The 17,097-nt window shown below is 34.8% G+C and overlaps 1 protein-coding gene across 1 annotated transcript; it reads left to right on the top strand.

Annotated features, from left to right (window-relative positions):
• Positions 1 to 13,556, top strand: LOC128156692 (heat shock 70 kDa protein 12A-like). The gene is made up of 4 exons (XM_052818925.1): positions 1 to 324; positions 4,203 to 4,433; positions 6,383 to 6,539; positions 11,596 to 13,556. The coding sequence occupies exons 1-4, from the start codon at positions 1 to 3 to the stop codon at positions 12,708 to 12,710; spliced, it is 1,827 nt and encodes a 608-aa protein (XP_052674885.1). The 3' UTR covers positions 12,711 to 13,556.
• Positions 13,557 to 17,097: the final 3,541 nt, after the last annotated feature.

Below are 17,097 nucleotides of genomic sequence, written 5' to 3' on the forward strand. Positions count from 1 at the left end.
ATGTCTGTAAAAAGGAAATCTACTTCTTCCCGGCTGTTTGTAGCAGCAATAGATATTGGAAAAACATATTCAGGATATGCATATTCTTACAAATCAGACTGGACAAAGGTTTTCATGAACAAATGGGAAGGAGGTCAGCTGATGACCCATAAGACCCCAACAGCTCTTCTGTTAAATCCAGACAAATCGTTTAACTCTTTTGGATATGAAGCCGAGAGAGCATACGGATATATTGCTGCAGATGGCGGAGATGAAGGTCGATCGTACAAAGAATACTACTTTTTCCATCAATTTAAAATGACGTTAATAATAAGTTTCACGAAGGTTTGTATCGTCTATTGTGGTGGTATTATATTGATTAAGCCTATTGTAATTTCCTTATTTTAAGCTATAGTACTGAATTCCGCGATACTGTCCCAAATTCTCTCTCTCTCTCTCTCTCTCTCTCTCTCTCTCACACACACACACACATATGTCAACCCAGTGTATGATTGGCTGTGATATATATATCAATAGAGGTAATGAAACAAGATCATGCACAGTTCTAGATCTTTCCTGTTGATTTTGTGAAAATTTTATGCATATAGATAATCTATTTATAGTGTAGCGGATAGTGGATGAAATATTTCACTTGTGGAGACAAGCACCAAATTTTGCATGAAGGTTTCTTGAACATTAATTGATCAAAAAATATCGTTGGCCATTCAAGTTTTGGTCATTTTCAAATTGACCGCCTCTTATTTCAAAATGGCGTCTTTTTTCATAATGGTTTCATGATATTTTGAATATTTCTGGGTAATGTTTTTATTTTCTGTGAAATTATGAAGAGGAATTCGTTGTATGATATAGTTTGATGTTCATTTCATATGTGATCACTCTGCGCATGCGTTTAAAAACATGCTGCAGCTCATTTTTGAATGTACGTGATCTAATCGTCTAGAAGCAGTTGCACTGCAAAGAGCAGTGCAAAATAATTTGGACTTAAAACATTTGCATTCCCCAGAACAACTAATATAACATCAACACTTCAGTAGTTCTTAACATGAAGCCGCCATTGGTGGTAAGGATGTCCAGTGTTAAATCCGAAAACCGTAATCTTTATCCCAATCCCATCTGGAAGGGGATGGCGAGTTTTGTCACTTATATAGTGACTGACCCAATGTATGTTTAGCTTGCAATACAGATATCTTAATATGCTCTACAAGAGCAGCTTCTGAGGGATCGAGGGATGCCATTGTACGGACGCTGCTTACGCGACAAGAGATCAAGGCGCGTGTCATTTACTTTATTGGCAGTGCTGGACCGAACGTACATGATGTGTACAAATTGATTATATGTTTTATTATACTTTCATGTTAAATACTGAAATCTGATTGGTTTAGACGCATTTGATAATCTGTTTTATTACCCCCAGCGTTAGCAACACACTTAGCAACGGGTAAAACACAACGAATTGTTACATGCGCGTTAATTATCCGCAGACGGTTCGGCGGCGTGGAATTCACGTCGTTTCTATATAAAATCAGTAAAAAATCTCTAAAATTAAGACATTCAGTATAATAAAATAAATTGTGCCTGTTTGGGAGGATGACAGTTGATATTGACACCCCGAGAAAACCATTGTCAACCGACGCGAATATACTGTCACACTGTCACAAGGAGAACTTAAGAATCCGAACACCTCTGCAACGCTCTCAAACACATTTCAGCCTGCTATGCTGTCATTTTACATGTCCCATCAAATACGGACTCTGTATCATAATCCATGAATGCATGAAAGAATTAAAGTGCTTTTGATCTTGGACCCACTGATCAAACATTATCATGAATTGGTATCGATTGCAAATTCCTGCCCTTTCACCCATATAGCTCATCAACTTTCAAATCCTTAAAAGCACCCACACCAATAACAACAACAATCTGTATCCGAACTTGAATTGATACTACCCAAGGCTGCATGTTTTGTACGTAGGAACATACAAGTGTCAGCTTCTTCATGGTTTCAAGATGATACAAAGTCTGTATCTATAGCTCTGTTACTGACAACATTTTTGCCTTTGTTACAACTATAGTAGTTTTTGTCGTTATAGTTGCAGATACGATTTTGTTTGCTAAAAACCCAATACTTCAGTTTTTTCTCGATACACCGTAGAAAAGAGTTCCAAGTCTAGTGTTTCCAGTTACCTACCCTCTAGATTCTTTGACAGTTAGCAATATCGCACCATCATCACTTTTTACAATTGCACTGTTCTGCTCATGGGCTTGTGCATTGGCTGTGCTTGAACAATCCAGTAGAAATTCCCCCCTCGCTTTCTCAAAATTTTTTTTGTATACTTGTGTGAAATCTCAGTCGATGTCTATTTTGGAAGCTAGTCAAGTATTGCCAAACAGTGTACCGACAGTTCCCTCACTTGTTTTTGACGGCCCATCATTAGTCAATTCAAAACAACCGAACAATGTCAAACCTTTGATAACTATGCCAATGACATTATCCTAACTCACATCACTTCGCTTGCGCAAGGCCATCGAAGAGTATATATTGTCTTCGGATGTTTACAAAGATGATAGTCATAAAGGTGAAACTAGAAGAAAACGAGGCATAAGATCTAGACGGAAGATAACTAGAAACACTAGACCGCCAAACTCTTGGAACACTTTTCTTCGGTGTAACGAGAACAAAACAAGACCATCTGGATTTAAGCAGACCAAATCGTATCTGCAACTATTACGACAGAAACTATCTTAGGTTCTCCTTGTGACAGTGTGACAGAACATATAATTAATAAACTAGAAGAATTTGTAGTCATCATTTACGTTCGGTCTAGCACTTTCAATAGAGTAAATGACACGCACCTTGGCCTCTTTGCTCGTAAGCAGCTTCCATACAATGGCATCCCTCGATCCCTCAAGAGCTGCTCTTGTAGAGCATACATTAAGAGATCTGTATTGCAAGCTAAACATACATTGGGTCAGTTACTATGTAAGTAAAAAAACCACAGCATCCCCTTCCAGATAGGGTTGGCATAAGATTGCGGTTTATTGGTTTCACACGGGACATCCTGACCATCAATTGCAGCTTCATGTCAAAAACTACTGAAATGTTGATGTAATATTAGTTGTTCTGGGGAATGCAAATGTTTCAAGTCCGAATTATTTTGCACTGCTCTTTGCAGTGCAACTGCTTAGACGATTAGATCACGTAAATTCAAAAATGAGCTGCAGCATGTTTTTAAACGCATGCGCAGAGTGTTCATATATGAAATGAACATCAAATTATATCATACAACGAATTCTTCTTCATAATTTCACAGAAAATAAAAACATTACCCAGAAATATTTAAAATATCATGAAACCATTATGAAAAAAGACGCCATTTTGAAATAAGAGGCGGCCATCTTGAAAATGACCAAAACTTGAATGGCCAACGATATTTTTTGATCAAGTAATGTTCAAGGAAGCCTCATGCAAAATTTGGTGCTTGTCTCCACAAGTGAAATATCTTGCTGAAATATTGACCTAAGCCGCTACACTATCATACGAGGATTGTTGGATATGTATGTGTATTGTATGATATCTCGAAGCATTTGACTAAATGGTTAACAATTTTAACCTACGTGTCTTTATTGTATAATTATTTATGCATACAATGAGAGAAGCAAAAATGATACAAATGTTTATTGAATAATTCAATTTAATAATCTTATTGGATTAGAATATTTTTTATAATCATTTCATTTCTTATTGCGATATCTCCAAGATACGTTATCTCTCGGTGAAAACGCTATCTCATTTATGGGAATGTTTTCCCTGGGTTACGTTTTCTCCAGAGTACGATTTCTCTTGATACCTTTTCGCACGCCATCTAGCGTTATTCAGCTGTTCGGTATACGACTGTTGGTTTTGCATCGGTGATCGTTTGTTTTGCATCGGTGTCTGTTGAATTGCAAAAGAGTCTGATGATTTTGTTTTTAGTTTGCCTGTTTCGTATCTTAGCATATTTTAGTTATTCGTTTTGCATGAATGTCTTTTTTTTTTTTTACCATTTCCGCCGCCTATAGACCTGTAACATTTTCAAGAGTAATATCATCCACGAAATCGTGCAAAGCGTTAATTTGCTGTGCTATGTAATATACACATAACATATCACACAGCCCGCGTACATCTATTCATTAATAAAGGTAATTCTAGTGCCCTTTTGCAGAGAGTTCATAGAGAGACAAAGTGCACAGACGAAAATGGACGGGAGTTGATGGCAATGGAAGTTTTCGCGCACAGTATACGATATTTAAAGGATCATCTTTTACAACATATATTAGATAGACATGTATGCGAACCGTATGGTTTAGACGTTAATGACATAGCTTTTGTTCTAACCGTTCCAGCGATATGGGATGACACAGCCAAAATGTTTATGCGTGAGGCTGCCATAAAGGTAAGTTGTAAATTAATAGTATACATGTAATTGTGAAAATTTATAACGCCTCGGGCAATTGTTTTTATTATTATACTATCATGTTAAATACTGAAATCTGATTGGTTTAGACGCAGTTGATAATCCGTTCTATTGCCCTCAGCGTTAGCAACACACTAGGCAACGGGAAACACAACGAATTGTTAGATGCGCGTAAATTATGCGCGTACGGTTCGCCATAGAATTCGCGTCATTCATATAAAAAGCAGTTAAGTTTTCTTTAAAATTAAGACATTCAGTATGATAAAATAAATAATGCCTGTTTAAGAGGATAAGGTCAGACGACACGCTCCTCGAGAATCTTTTTTGTAACTCCTCGTAATAAAGAGTTCCAATAAAAAATATTAATTTTATAATTACTTTGAAAATGATCAAAATTTACTTGGTTATGGTTATATGTCATATGTCTAGATGGTCAAGTGGTTAGAACCGTGGCTGCTAACTGCCAGAAGCGTATAGGTTCTAGAGGTCGTGAGTTCAAAGCCCGCCCCGGCGGAGAAATTGTTCTAATATAGTGAATTTCGCTGTGCTGTAGATGTACTAGGGGTGCGTCTTTTTACCCCAATGAACCCCAATGATACCCCAATGAACCCCAATGAACCCCAATGATACCCCAATGAACCCCAATGATACCCCAATGATACCCCAATGAACCCCAATGATACCCCAATGAACTTTGAAATACATTGTATTACTTTCCTGGCAGGCAAATAAATATTTTTTATTGTTTAATATTTGATATATTTGTTACGTGATCGAATTGAGCATTATAATTAACAGCATAAAGGTAACTTTTGTTAGTAATCAAACACATACATTATCCCCTTTATTCAAAATTGACGCAAATTATAGCGTGAATGGCTTTAAGAAAAAGGGACATATCGATTCTTTTCCATTAGAGAAAGACTTCAGTTTTAATATTTTCCTTTGTGAGCTTGCTCGCAGTACCTCTAGTTATTATCAAATGCCTATTATTATCAAAGTACATTGTATACATTTATTAAATTATACAAAACATATCCCCAATATTGATATCACAACGCACCTTTAACGTGTCGGATCTAATGATATCTATAGATACTAAGCCAGTAAATTGAATATATAGAGCACTGATAATGGCTAACAACGCGAATTTTCACAATTTCAATTTTTCGTGTCGCTAGCCATTTTTAGTGCTTTGTATACGTGCGGACCCATATACGAGAGTTTTTCAGTAATTATTGAGACATTTTCTCTTATTCGTTTAGGAACAATGATTAACCCTTGAAATTTCACAAAAATCTAAATAAGGATAGAGTTTATTGATGTGAAAAGTTTTCAGTCTACGGCATGATTAGATCATCCCTAGTTTGGTTGTTCAACGTGCCTTGGACCAGTGACCCGGCGCAAGTTCTGCAAATTTTCATTGGGATATCATTTGGTATCATAGGGGTATCATTAGGTGTATTTGGGTATCATTGGGGTAACATTGGGGTTCATTGGGGTATCATTGGGGTTCATTGGGGTATCATTGGGGTTCATTGGGGTTCATTGGGGTAAAAAGACGCACCGATGTACTAGTATTTATTTTTATATCAGCATAGAAATTCAAGTGTGTTTTCACAAGAAGATTATATAGGAAATTGCATACTCTAATTTTTTGCAAGAAAGCTTGTCAAAGTAGTAGTAAACCATTTACAAATTCCTGAAAAAGTTATCTAAAATTGAGGAACATGTCGTCTGACCTTTTTTAACATTTGTTTAGAGCAATAAAAACTTCAACATAAAAGTGTGGAAGTTTTGTCATTATAAAAAAGTCTGATTTACTATGGTTACAATCACTTGTTTTTTACACATCATAAATTGAGAGATTTGCTTTATCAAGAATATCAGACAGAGTTCTGATTTGCAATTTTTGATTTAACATTAAGGCTGGAATACCAGGCGATCAGCTTGAGATAGCTTCAGAGCCAGAAGCAGCATCCATTTACTGCCACTTGATGCATCTAGATGAAACCCAAAAAGACAACACTATAAAAAGCTTCACCAGAGGGCCTGGCGAGAAATATATGATGGTGGATCTCGGAGGTACATATTATTTAAACAGTAAAATGCTCCCTGTGATTCATGTGGGTATGAAGGTACAGGAGCTACATTTGCAGAAAAAAAAATACATAACCAGCTTATTCGGGTTACTATAGTATATTTTTTTCTGCATGCTTGTTACCTTTATAGCTTCCTAATGATGTCCTACCGATAAAGTTTGAAACAAGGGCTTTATGAAACAGATCTTACTGTACCTTTTCATCAAACACAGCAAATATCACATATCGAGTTTAGCTGTGTTACTTTTTATCCACAGGTTCAAAATATTAGTTCTACCCATAATATTTTCTTTTTAGCTCACCTGAGCCAAAGGCTCAAGTGAGCTTTTCTGATCACAATTTGTCCGTTGTCTGTCGTAGGCGTCGTTGCCTTCGTCGTTGTTGTAAACTTTTCACATTTTCATCTTCTTCTCAAGAACCGCTAGGCGGATTTCAATCAAATTTGGCACAAAGCACCACTAGGTGAAGGGGATTCAAGTTTGTTCAAACGAAGGGCAACGCCCTCTTTAAAGGGGAGTTAATTGAGAATTATTGAAAATTTGTTGGTATTTTTCAAAAATCTTCTTCTCAAAAACTATTCGGCCTGAAAAGCTGAAACTTGTGTGGAGGCATCCTCAGGTAGTGTAGATTCAAGTTTGTTCGAATCATGGTCCCCGGGGGTAGGGTGGGGCCACAAGAGGGGGGTCAAGTTTTACATAGGAATATATAGAGAAAATCTTAAAAAATCTACTCAAAAACTTTTAGGCCAGGAAAGCTCAAATTTGAGTGGAAGATTCCTCAGATAGTGTAGATTCAAATTTGTTCAAATCTTTTAAATTCTTCTTTTCAAAAACTATTAGGCCAGGAAAGCTCAAATCAAAATGGAAGCATCCTAAGGTAGTGTAGATTCAAGTTTATTCAAACATAGTCTCTGGGGGTAGTGAGGGGCCACAATGGGGGGATCAAGTTTTAAATAGGAATACGGTATATAAAGAAAATCTTCAAAAATCTTCTTCTCAAAAACTTATAGGCTAGGAAAGCTCAAATTTAGGTGGAAACATCCTCAGATAGTGTAGATATCAGTTTGTTCAAATCATGGTCCCCGGGGATAGGGTGGGGCCACAATGGGGGAATCAAGTTTTACATAGGAATATATAGAGAAAATCTTTAAAAATCTTCTTCTCAAAAACTATTAGGCCAGGAAAGCTCAAATTTGAGTGGAAGCATATTCAGATAGTGTAGATTCAAGTTTGTTCAAATCATGGTACCCAGGGCTAGGGAGGGGCCACAATTGGGGGATAGATTTTTATGCAGGAATATATAGAGAAAATCTTTAAAAATCTTCCTTCTCAAAAACTATTAGGCCAGGAAAACTCAAATTGGCGTGTAACCATCCTCAGATAATGTAGATTCAAGTTTGTTCAAATCATGGTCCTTGGGGGTAGGGCGGAGCCACAATGGGGGTTAAATTTTTATAGATAGAGAAAATCTTTAAAGATCTTCTTCTCAAAACTATTAAGCCAGGAAAGCCCAAATTTGAGTGGAAGCATCCCCAGATGGTATGGATTCAAGTTTGTTTAAATAATAGTACAGGGGTAGGATGAGGCCACAATGGGAGATTAATTTTTACATAGATATATAGAGAAAATCTTTAAAAATCTTCTTTTTAAAGACTTTTTGGCCAGAAAAGCTTAAACTTGTGTAGGGGCACTTGGGTAGTGTAAATTCAAGTTTGCAAAATCACAGTCCCTGGTGGTAGGGCAGGCGATTTGAATTTTTACATAGGAATAGATAGAGAAAATTTTAAAAAATATTCTGGGAAAGTTTTCGGTCCAAAACTCAGTAGTTAGTGTGAAAGCACAGGTTATGCAGATTTAAGTTTGATGAAACCATGATTCCCTAGAGAAAAGTGGGGGGGGGGGGTACATAGGAATAGAGACAAATCTTCTTGCAGGTACATGTACAATAACAAAAGGGGCTCGGTATTTACCAAAAAAGAGGTGGATACAAATTGGCAGATTTTCAATTTTTTTAGCAAGATCTACTGTACTTAGTTGTCAAGATATTTTGTTACTGTAATGCTAATTTGATCATAATTAAGGCAATTGTTGCACAGGTGAGCGATGTGGCCCCTGGGCCTTTTTTTTTTTTTTTTTTTTTGTCAAGATTTTTGATAAGGTCTAGCTGCCCGCCATCCTCAATTTCAATTTGCTTCCGACGCCACTAGTCTAGTAATTATGATAGGGTTAGAGCTACATGTACGTCGTTAATCACAATGAATTCGCGCAAGATTCACACAATCGATTTTTTTTCATTTTAAATTGCACAATATTTTTGACACCTTCACATTTTCCGTCACAAGATAAATTTCCTAGAATTTTCTCTCAAACAAAGTTGTTGTCTTGAATAGCAGATATTAGCTATGTTTCTAAAACTGTATGGGCATAGTTTTAGACGCATTGATATTTATAGAAGAGACAAAAACACGGTTACCTTGTACAGTAACCTGTACTATATATACGCTATAATTTGCGTCAATTTTGAATAAAGGGGAAAATGTATGTTTGATTACTTATAAAAGTTACCTCAATGCTGTTAATAATAATGCTCAATTCGATCACGTAACAAATATATCAAATATTAAACAATAAAAAATATTTATTTTCCTGCCAGGAAAGTAATGCCTCCTCGTGAATATCAATCTATCACGTGATATTGAGAGCTAAATTTAGTCTATCATACCAAAACTGCTGAAGGGTCAACATCTTCATAATTGTGATAGTTTCACAAAGGAAAGGATATTTTCAGTAAAGCATAAATTTGTCCGATATACGAGTACAAACAAAAGAAAAAATACAAGCCTGTGAGTAGATATGAATACGTCCTTTAAAAAAATGACGTAGACCTGTGTGTTTCCCCTATGTGCTATTTGTAGATCATATAAGTGTTAATGCCGAAGTAAGGGTATCGTGAATGACAAACGTATTTTACTCATTATACATGTATGTATTTCAAATTAACAACTGTTAAGCATGCGTAATGAGGTCGGTTTCGCTCTTCCTTCATCAATATTCATGAAAAGGTATATTTTCCTGGCAGGAAAATAAACAATTAAAAATCTATATCTTTGTAACGAAATGGAATTCACCATTGTAATTTACAGATTAAGGATAACTTTTATAAGTAGACAAACACATGCGTTTTCACTGTCATTCAAAATTGACGTAAATTATAGCGTATATATTTTTAAGGTATATTTTTAATCATCTGTATAGATTTAATTAAAATTATGTGCGTGATGGGTTATCATACGTACTCGAATGGGGTTTCGGGTCACGTGGTCAGGTAATATAAATAGTAGGACCATGCGGTGGCGTGGCACTCTAAGCTCGCTCGCTAGTAGTAGTAGTTAAAATGGCTGCAGATGACATGGAAAGTGTTGATTTTTGGCTAACAGATGGTTGTTTAATATGTGTTTTTGTGTATAAATAAAATAACGCTAGCGAGCAGCGTACCTATGTAGTACTTGTTGGTTTTATTCATTTAGCACTTTATTGTTTTATATTCGGACGAACGTAGTGAGGGAGAATATAACACTATCTCAATATCACATTTAATAAATACCAATATCCTTTAAATCATATTTCATTCTAACATGACTTGGTTTAAAGTCCAAGTTAAAATACGCATGTTCGATTTTCACGTAAATAAATACACAATGCTCCATACATTTCAATTAAGGCACGGCAATATTTGGACTTTCTGTGCATAATTATAATAGACAAGCATTCTGTGTGTAAATGCTTTACCAATACCGGAACCCAATTGTCGTTATGTGTGCTTAATAGGTCTGAAGAAAATTTGGTTAACGAGTTTTCAAAAGACAAACCGATTAGTAATAAAACAAGAGGAGACTCAAGAGCCATTTTGCTCGCCTGAGCAACAAGTTGATAACATGAATTTCATTGTATCAAGTAAGAATCATCTTGACAGTTTACTTGTAGAAGAGTACATCTTGTTTTAAAAGATCTTCAATTTTTTTCTGCACATATTTCTTCATTTGGGTGAGCTAAAAACAAGTTGTATTGGTAAAACATCTACACCCAGAATGCTTGTCTATTATAATTATGCACAGAAAGAGTTTACACAATTTTTACATATTTTATATACCATATTAAGAAATGAACTTTTGAAAAATGACGGTGTATAAAAGATACAGTATGGCATATATCATGCGCCAGCGGCCACTCATTGAAACCTGAATTCTTCAATAAATGTCTTTAATAAGACACACTCTCTATGAATGTTTATTTCTTATACTCACGACATGGAATAATTTTTTAAATAACGTAAAATTCTTTTCTCACTGTGTCAGTCCCACTGTAAATAGTTTAAGATAGCAACTGCAATCACTTCATGATATTTAAATCAATATATGTTTAATCAATTAAACACTTAAGGGGGATGTGCAGCCAATCTTGTACATTTGAGGATAAGAATGTAATAAGGATGTAAACATTTCTTGAACTGGCTTTTTTTCTAGCCAAAACTGGCCAAAAATGTTGCCAAAAGATATAAAAGCAATAAATATGAAGTCCTACATGTTATTTTGTTTGAAAAGTATGCATACAAGAACAGGACAATGCCTGTTTAATTACTCAGAACAGCTGTCGAACTGCGCAGATTTAAAAATCTGAAAAAATATGAAGGGGTTCATTGATGTCCTCTCTACAACCATTTGTGTATCGTTGCTATAAAGCCATTATTTGCGCTCTTAGTCAAGAACATGAAACATACATGGAACAGCTATATTAACATGTTATTTAGTTAGCTTCTGCAAAAAAAATAGTGTGCCAGAAACTTTGTGGAGAAAAATCTATGTAAATTTTTTCTGCAATGATCGCTACATTCATCACCTGCATGAATCATTAAACTTGATTTTTGTGAAAATTTTAAGGCACATTTTGATGCTTTGAAGCTTCAGCTCTTTGAACGCATTTAAAAAAAAATCTGTGGCCAGTATTAATGGGTAAGAACAGTATTTGATTCTGTTTATTTAGGCGGTACTGCTGACATTACAGTACACCAATTGCAAGAAAACAAGACCCTAGCAAAGATTGTGCTGTCCTTTGGCAGAGAATGGGGTGGAAACAATGTTGATAGAGTTTATAGGCAGTTCTTGGAGGAAATCTTTGGAAGCAGTGTGCTTGAAACATTCGAAAGGGATCCAGAGGATATCATAGAATATTATGAATTTTGGCAAAACTTTGAAGTAAAAAAGATTGCATGTTCCATGAAATCCAGTAAGATCCGTTTAAGTATTCCAATAGCATTAACAGATATAGCAAAATATCATAGGAAAATAAAGGGAAATCATCGTGAAATAATGGAAACGTGTTTAAGAGAATCAAAATATTGCGATGCAGGTATATCTTGTGAAGGAGGGAAGCTAAATTTGCCCATTGAAATTTTTGAAAATTTCTTTTGTCCAAATATACATAAACTCGTCGATCACTTGTCAAAAATGTTTAGAGATGAACTGGATTCAGATGTTAACTCAATCTTGTTCGTTGGGGGCTTTTCAGAATGCGAGTTAGTGCGAGAGCGACTCAAGCGCCGTTTTGGAGACACTAAACAATTAGTGTTTCCAGACGAAGCAAGCCTTGCAGTCTTGAAAGGGGCGGTGTACTTTGGTCACAGCAAAGACCTACATGTAGTTGCAAGATTTACTTACGGGTTTCACATTTGCCCAAAATTTGACAAATCCAAACATTCTATTGATAGAAAGATAATGGTGAACGGAGAAGAAAGATGTCGAGACGTGTTCTTAAAAATATTTACTAAAGAAGATCCAATCACACCAGGTTTAAAAAAGTCCCAATATTTTAAACCACTTGCAAAAGGCGAAAATGAGCTTGAGTGTGGCGTTTTTGTATCAAATCAGAGAAACCCAACGTACATTGATGACCCTGGTTGTGTAAAGCTGGGGACCGTTGCAATTCCGCTAAGAAAAAACGAACGCCTAACGAATGCGGAAATCGAGGAATCGATAATTTTGTGGCATACTTATATTGAAGTTACATTATACAATTGTAGAACTAAACAGAAAAACGAACGCGTTTTTGATCTTCTCTCTCCAGAAATTCACCTGCCAAAAAATAACATTGAAATTTGATAGCCTGAACCTGGTCATAGCTCCAGGAAAATTTCAAACATGCATGCATGTCAAATCAAATTGTACATCTGAATACTAGCTCATAACCGAACATGCACTGCCAGACAGTACGTGTAAAATACCCGTACTTGTTGTTGATTAAAATATTATGGCTTCAGATATCGATCATTTATATTAAACTAGTCAAACAGGTAGTAGGAAAAAAATCAACTTTAGATTATAAAATTTAGTTTACATTTTTTGTCGCATAAACTTGTAAAGTGTGAAGAATAAACACTTGTGTGTAGTTGGTGACTTAGGAAAGGCATTCGATATAGTTTGGGAAAATGGTCTTTGGAATAAATTATTTAAAAGTGAAATAAATGAGAAATGATTTGATTATCTTAGAAATATGTTAACAGTTTATGGAAGTCTAATCAAAGACTATTATGAATGATGTACCCTTGAATTTTTAAGCTGTAAATGTGTCTCCATTGTTATTATCTGTATACATTAATGGTTTGGAATATTTTTTGATGAATAAACACATAACTGGTTTACAAAGTGTCACTAGAAAATGGACTATTTTTATATCTCAAACTCTGTAACTGTTTTTATACTGATAATACTGTAATTCTTACTGAAACAGCTGAAGATTTACAAAATGCTCTGAGTGAATGTTATTCATACGGTGAGCAATAAAAGCTAAATATTGATATTAATAAAACAAAAATATTGGTATTTTATAAACGCCCGGTGAAAAAAAGGATTTTTTTTTTTAAAACGGAGATACAGAAAATGTATTTAAAAAATCAGATCCCTGAAATGATTTTTTCACGCTCAGGGATCAGAATATTCTCTTTTGAGAAGTGGACAGGCATAGCCTACATCCACTTCTCTTCGCAAGCCCTCATATTTTGATTCTGGAAAACGTGTAAATGTCAGAACCAAAGACGGTTTACGTTTCGACTCATGTTTCGACTCCAGTTTCCCTGAATTTTCGTAACAGACCTACTATTTCTACATTTTAAACATTATTGCATACATATATCACAAAAAAATCACCACTAACCCGCTGTCAAATCATTTTCGCAACTTCTACATCCCGGGTTTAAATTGTGTGTATCACATTGTTTATCTAGGTCAGCGCAGATTAAATGTTTATATTTCGGATAAAATTGGAAACCTATTTAAGACAATAATGTCGAAAACGTAACTGAATCAATTTAATCTTACAATGTATAAACAAATACTGAGCCAAATAATTACAAAGTGGTATGTCTTCCCTTTTTAACCATCTCTTATGGTGACAAAATTTGTCTACATCTGTTTTTAACAATAAAACGAACATTGATTAATATAGCATACAAGAAAGATTAAAATAAAGAGTGTTTTTGTGACAAAGTTACTTATTTTATTGTATGCATTTTGTTAATTTGTCTTAAATGTAAAACCGTTCTATATAGCTCTGTGAATTTTAAGAAAAATACCTTTAATCTAAAGTCTACAATCGGAGCACTATTTTCCGTTTTTTCCGACTCTAAATTTTCTACTTTTTAAACCACCTAAAGCGAATGATCTCATAATTTAAAACCGGAATGTAGAAGTTGAGAAAATGATTTGACAGCGGGTTAGTGGTGTTTTGTTTGTAATATATGGATGCATTTATGTTTAAAATGTAGAAATAATGGGTCTGTTACGAAAATTCAGGGAAACTGGAGTCGAAACATGGGTCGAAGTGTAAACCGTCTTTGGTTCTGACATTTACACGTTTTCCAGAATCAAAATATGAGGGCTTGCGAAGAGAAGTGGATGTAGGCTATGCCTGTCCACTTCTCAAAAGAGAATAGGATCAGAAATGATTTTTTCACGCTCAGGTTCTATTTATAAGGTTACCAAAATTAATCTGAGCATGTTCAAAATGTATGAGGTCTTTAGCAATTTTATTTACCAGTCGATTGTCAGCTATACTCTGTCCTAAGATATTTTGGATTCACATTTGGCTTAATTGCTTGATATTTATAAATACCTCAGGATTCAAACGATGTTCATTCAAAAGTATAAAAAATTTCCAAGATTTCTCAGTCAAAACGCCCCTCTTAGCTTATCAGGTTTCAATACAATGCTAAAAAATGTGATGTCTACGGAGATTTTGTATTGCAGCAAGCCCGGATGATAACGTTGAAATATTGCGCGATGTATTCCGAGTGTATTCCGAATAGAGAAAAGATGTAAACATTCCCCATTATAAATCTCCGTAAGGAATCTGTTTTCGTTCCTGTGAATTTTTCCGAGTGAAAGATGATAATGTGTCAATGAAATTATCTTGGAAAATATCCCTTTCAACTATTTCAATTGCACTTCTTTCAAGGTAAGTGTATTTTTATTAAAAATCGCCCAAATGTGCTGCATAAATATCTTGGGACAGACTATAGGCCTTTTCGATAAAATTGTAATGTTATAGTACAAGTGTACATGTCTTAGTTTATGGATGTAAAATATGGGGTTATGAAAATGTACAACTAGTACTTACATGTTTATATAGAACTTATTCATCTTAAACTTTTTTAAACACATATCTAATTTACAAGGTTGTACATGTACTCCATCATACCAGTATATGGTTTATGGAGAAACCGGAACTCTGTATATTTTTACTAAGGAGGGCTGTATTGATCTCCTTTAAAAGAAGAGCTCTATTTATAAATGTAAGATTTATTGATTTTTTTTCTTCACTAAACAATAGTTTTTATAGCTTGTACAATTCATATTTTAAAATCTAACATAGATCTGATAGTTAATTTGTACTTTCCTTGAATATTTGTACATTTTTTCTTTAATCTCTAACATCAATGACAGAGGCGGATCCAGGAATTTTGAAAAGGGGGGGGGGGGGGTTTCCAATTGATGAAAATTAATGCGTGCAAAATTCATTATTTGTCAATAAACAAGCCCTTTCGAACGTTTTCCGTGCGTAAATATAATAAACATTTATCTCGTCAATATCTATATCATATCTATTTTAATATCAGAGTGCACTGCATTATTAAACGTTTTGGTTTAGGTAAGGAAAATATCTAGCCTCAAAAACCAAGTCTCCAGCAATGAGAATGTGCGTCTATGCTATGCTTAATAGAACGAAACACTAAGAAACAAGAAATAATTCAGACTTATTACGATAAGCTATTATAAAAAAGAATGTTTGGTAAAATTTTTTATGTCTTTGATGCTTAAATTCTGAACTATTTATTGATTTCAATTTCTATCGATTGCCATCTTAAATAAAGGTCTAAATGATAGGATATGACAAAAATGGGGATAGTTTATCTGCTGAATAGATGGAACATATGTAATACTACTGTACAAGCAATAGTCGTCCCAGGGAACTTGATGTGACCTCTGTATAATGGATGCGCCACATCATCCGGCACTAGTACAGATGCGATCTTTTTCAGAAAAGTTTTGAAAAGTTGTGCATTTTCATAATGGTTTATATATAAACCCCTTACACGGAATTTTGTAACATTATTTCCGATTCTTGGAAACAAAACAAATCAAAGTACTGAAAGTACTGAAAAGCGCTAACCTAGCTTGGTTCTAAGAAAATTTACTGTGTGCAAGCGTAGGCGGAAATGAGCCTTATTGAAATTTTGGTTTATGTTTAATAAATATCAATTTAAAGTATCGAAGGCCAGATTTCTTTAAATATATGTTACTTTCTAAAATGATGTGAATTAAAGCTGAACACGACTTGTATATGGATACTTGCCTGAAAAAAGATATGTTAAAATCACGAATTATACCTTTTGAACAGTAATTTATCACAGTTTTTGACATTTTCTTGCAAAGAATCGATTATATTTTTCTATATTTTAGCTTCTGAATACGCACTATATTTTTTCATCACTGCGTAGCATCCCGTGCTGATGTACGTAAGCCCCGCAAACCAATCGTATCTACTAGGCCATTTCCGTCACCCAGATAACTGGTTCCCTATACCTCTTACCAGTTTAAATGATGTATATTTCTGCTCATAGAGGGCAGTTATTCCTTGCACCGGAAATAGAAGTCTAACGACAATAAAGCGCTGAGCTATGCTTAGCGCTTTAAAAAGGGCTTTCTTTTGTGTTTCATGTGGGTATGAAGGTACGGCATAGCTAGCATTCCAGAAAAATAGCATAACTTGCATAAGCGGGTCGATGTTTTCGTATGAAACGAAGTAAAACTTTTCTATTATAATTAAGTTAATTAACTAAACAATACATTTTAAAGCAACTGTTTAAAGTAAAACGAATGCGCGTACTCGTACTTGAACGTCGTTTTACTCGATGGCCAATCAGTTCAAAACTGTATGAACTATAGTCCATTTTTTAAAGAAGTAAAGCAGAAAATACATTGTAGATGTTAT

Source organism: Crassostrea angulata, chromosome 7 (assembly GCF_025612915.1).
Source record: "Crassostrea angulata isolate pt1a10 chromosome 7, ASM2561291v2, whole genome shotgun sequence".
Taxonomy (NCBI): domain Eukaryota; kingdom Metazoa; phylum Mollusca; class Bivalvia; order Ostreida; family Ostreidae; genus Magallana; species Magallana angulata.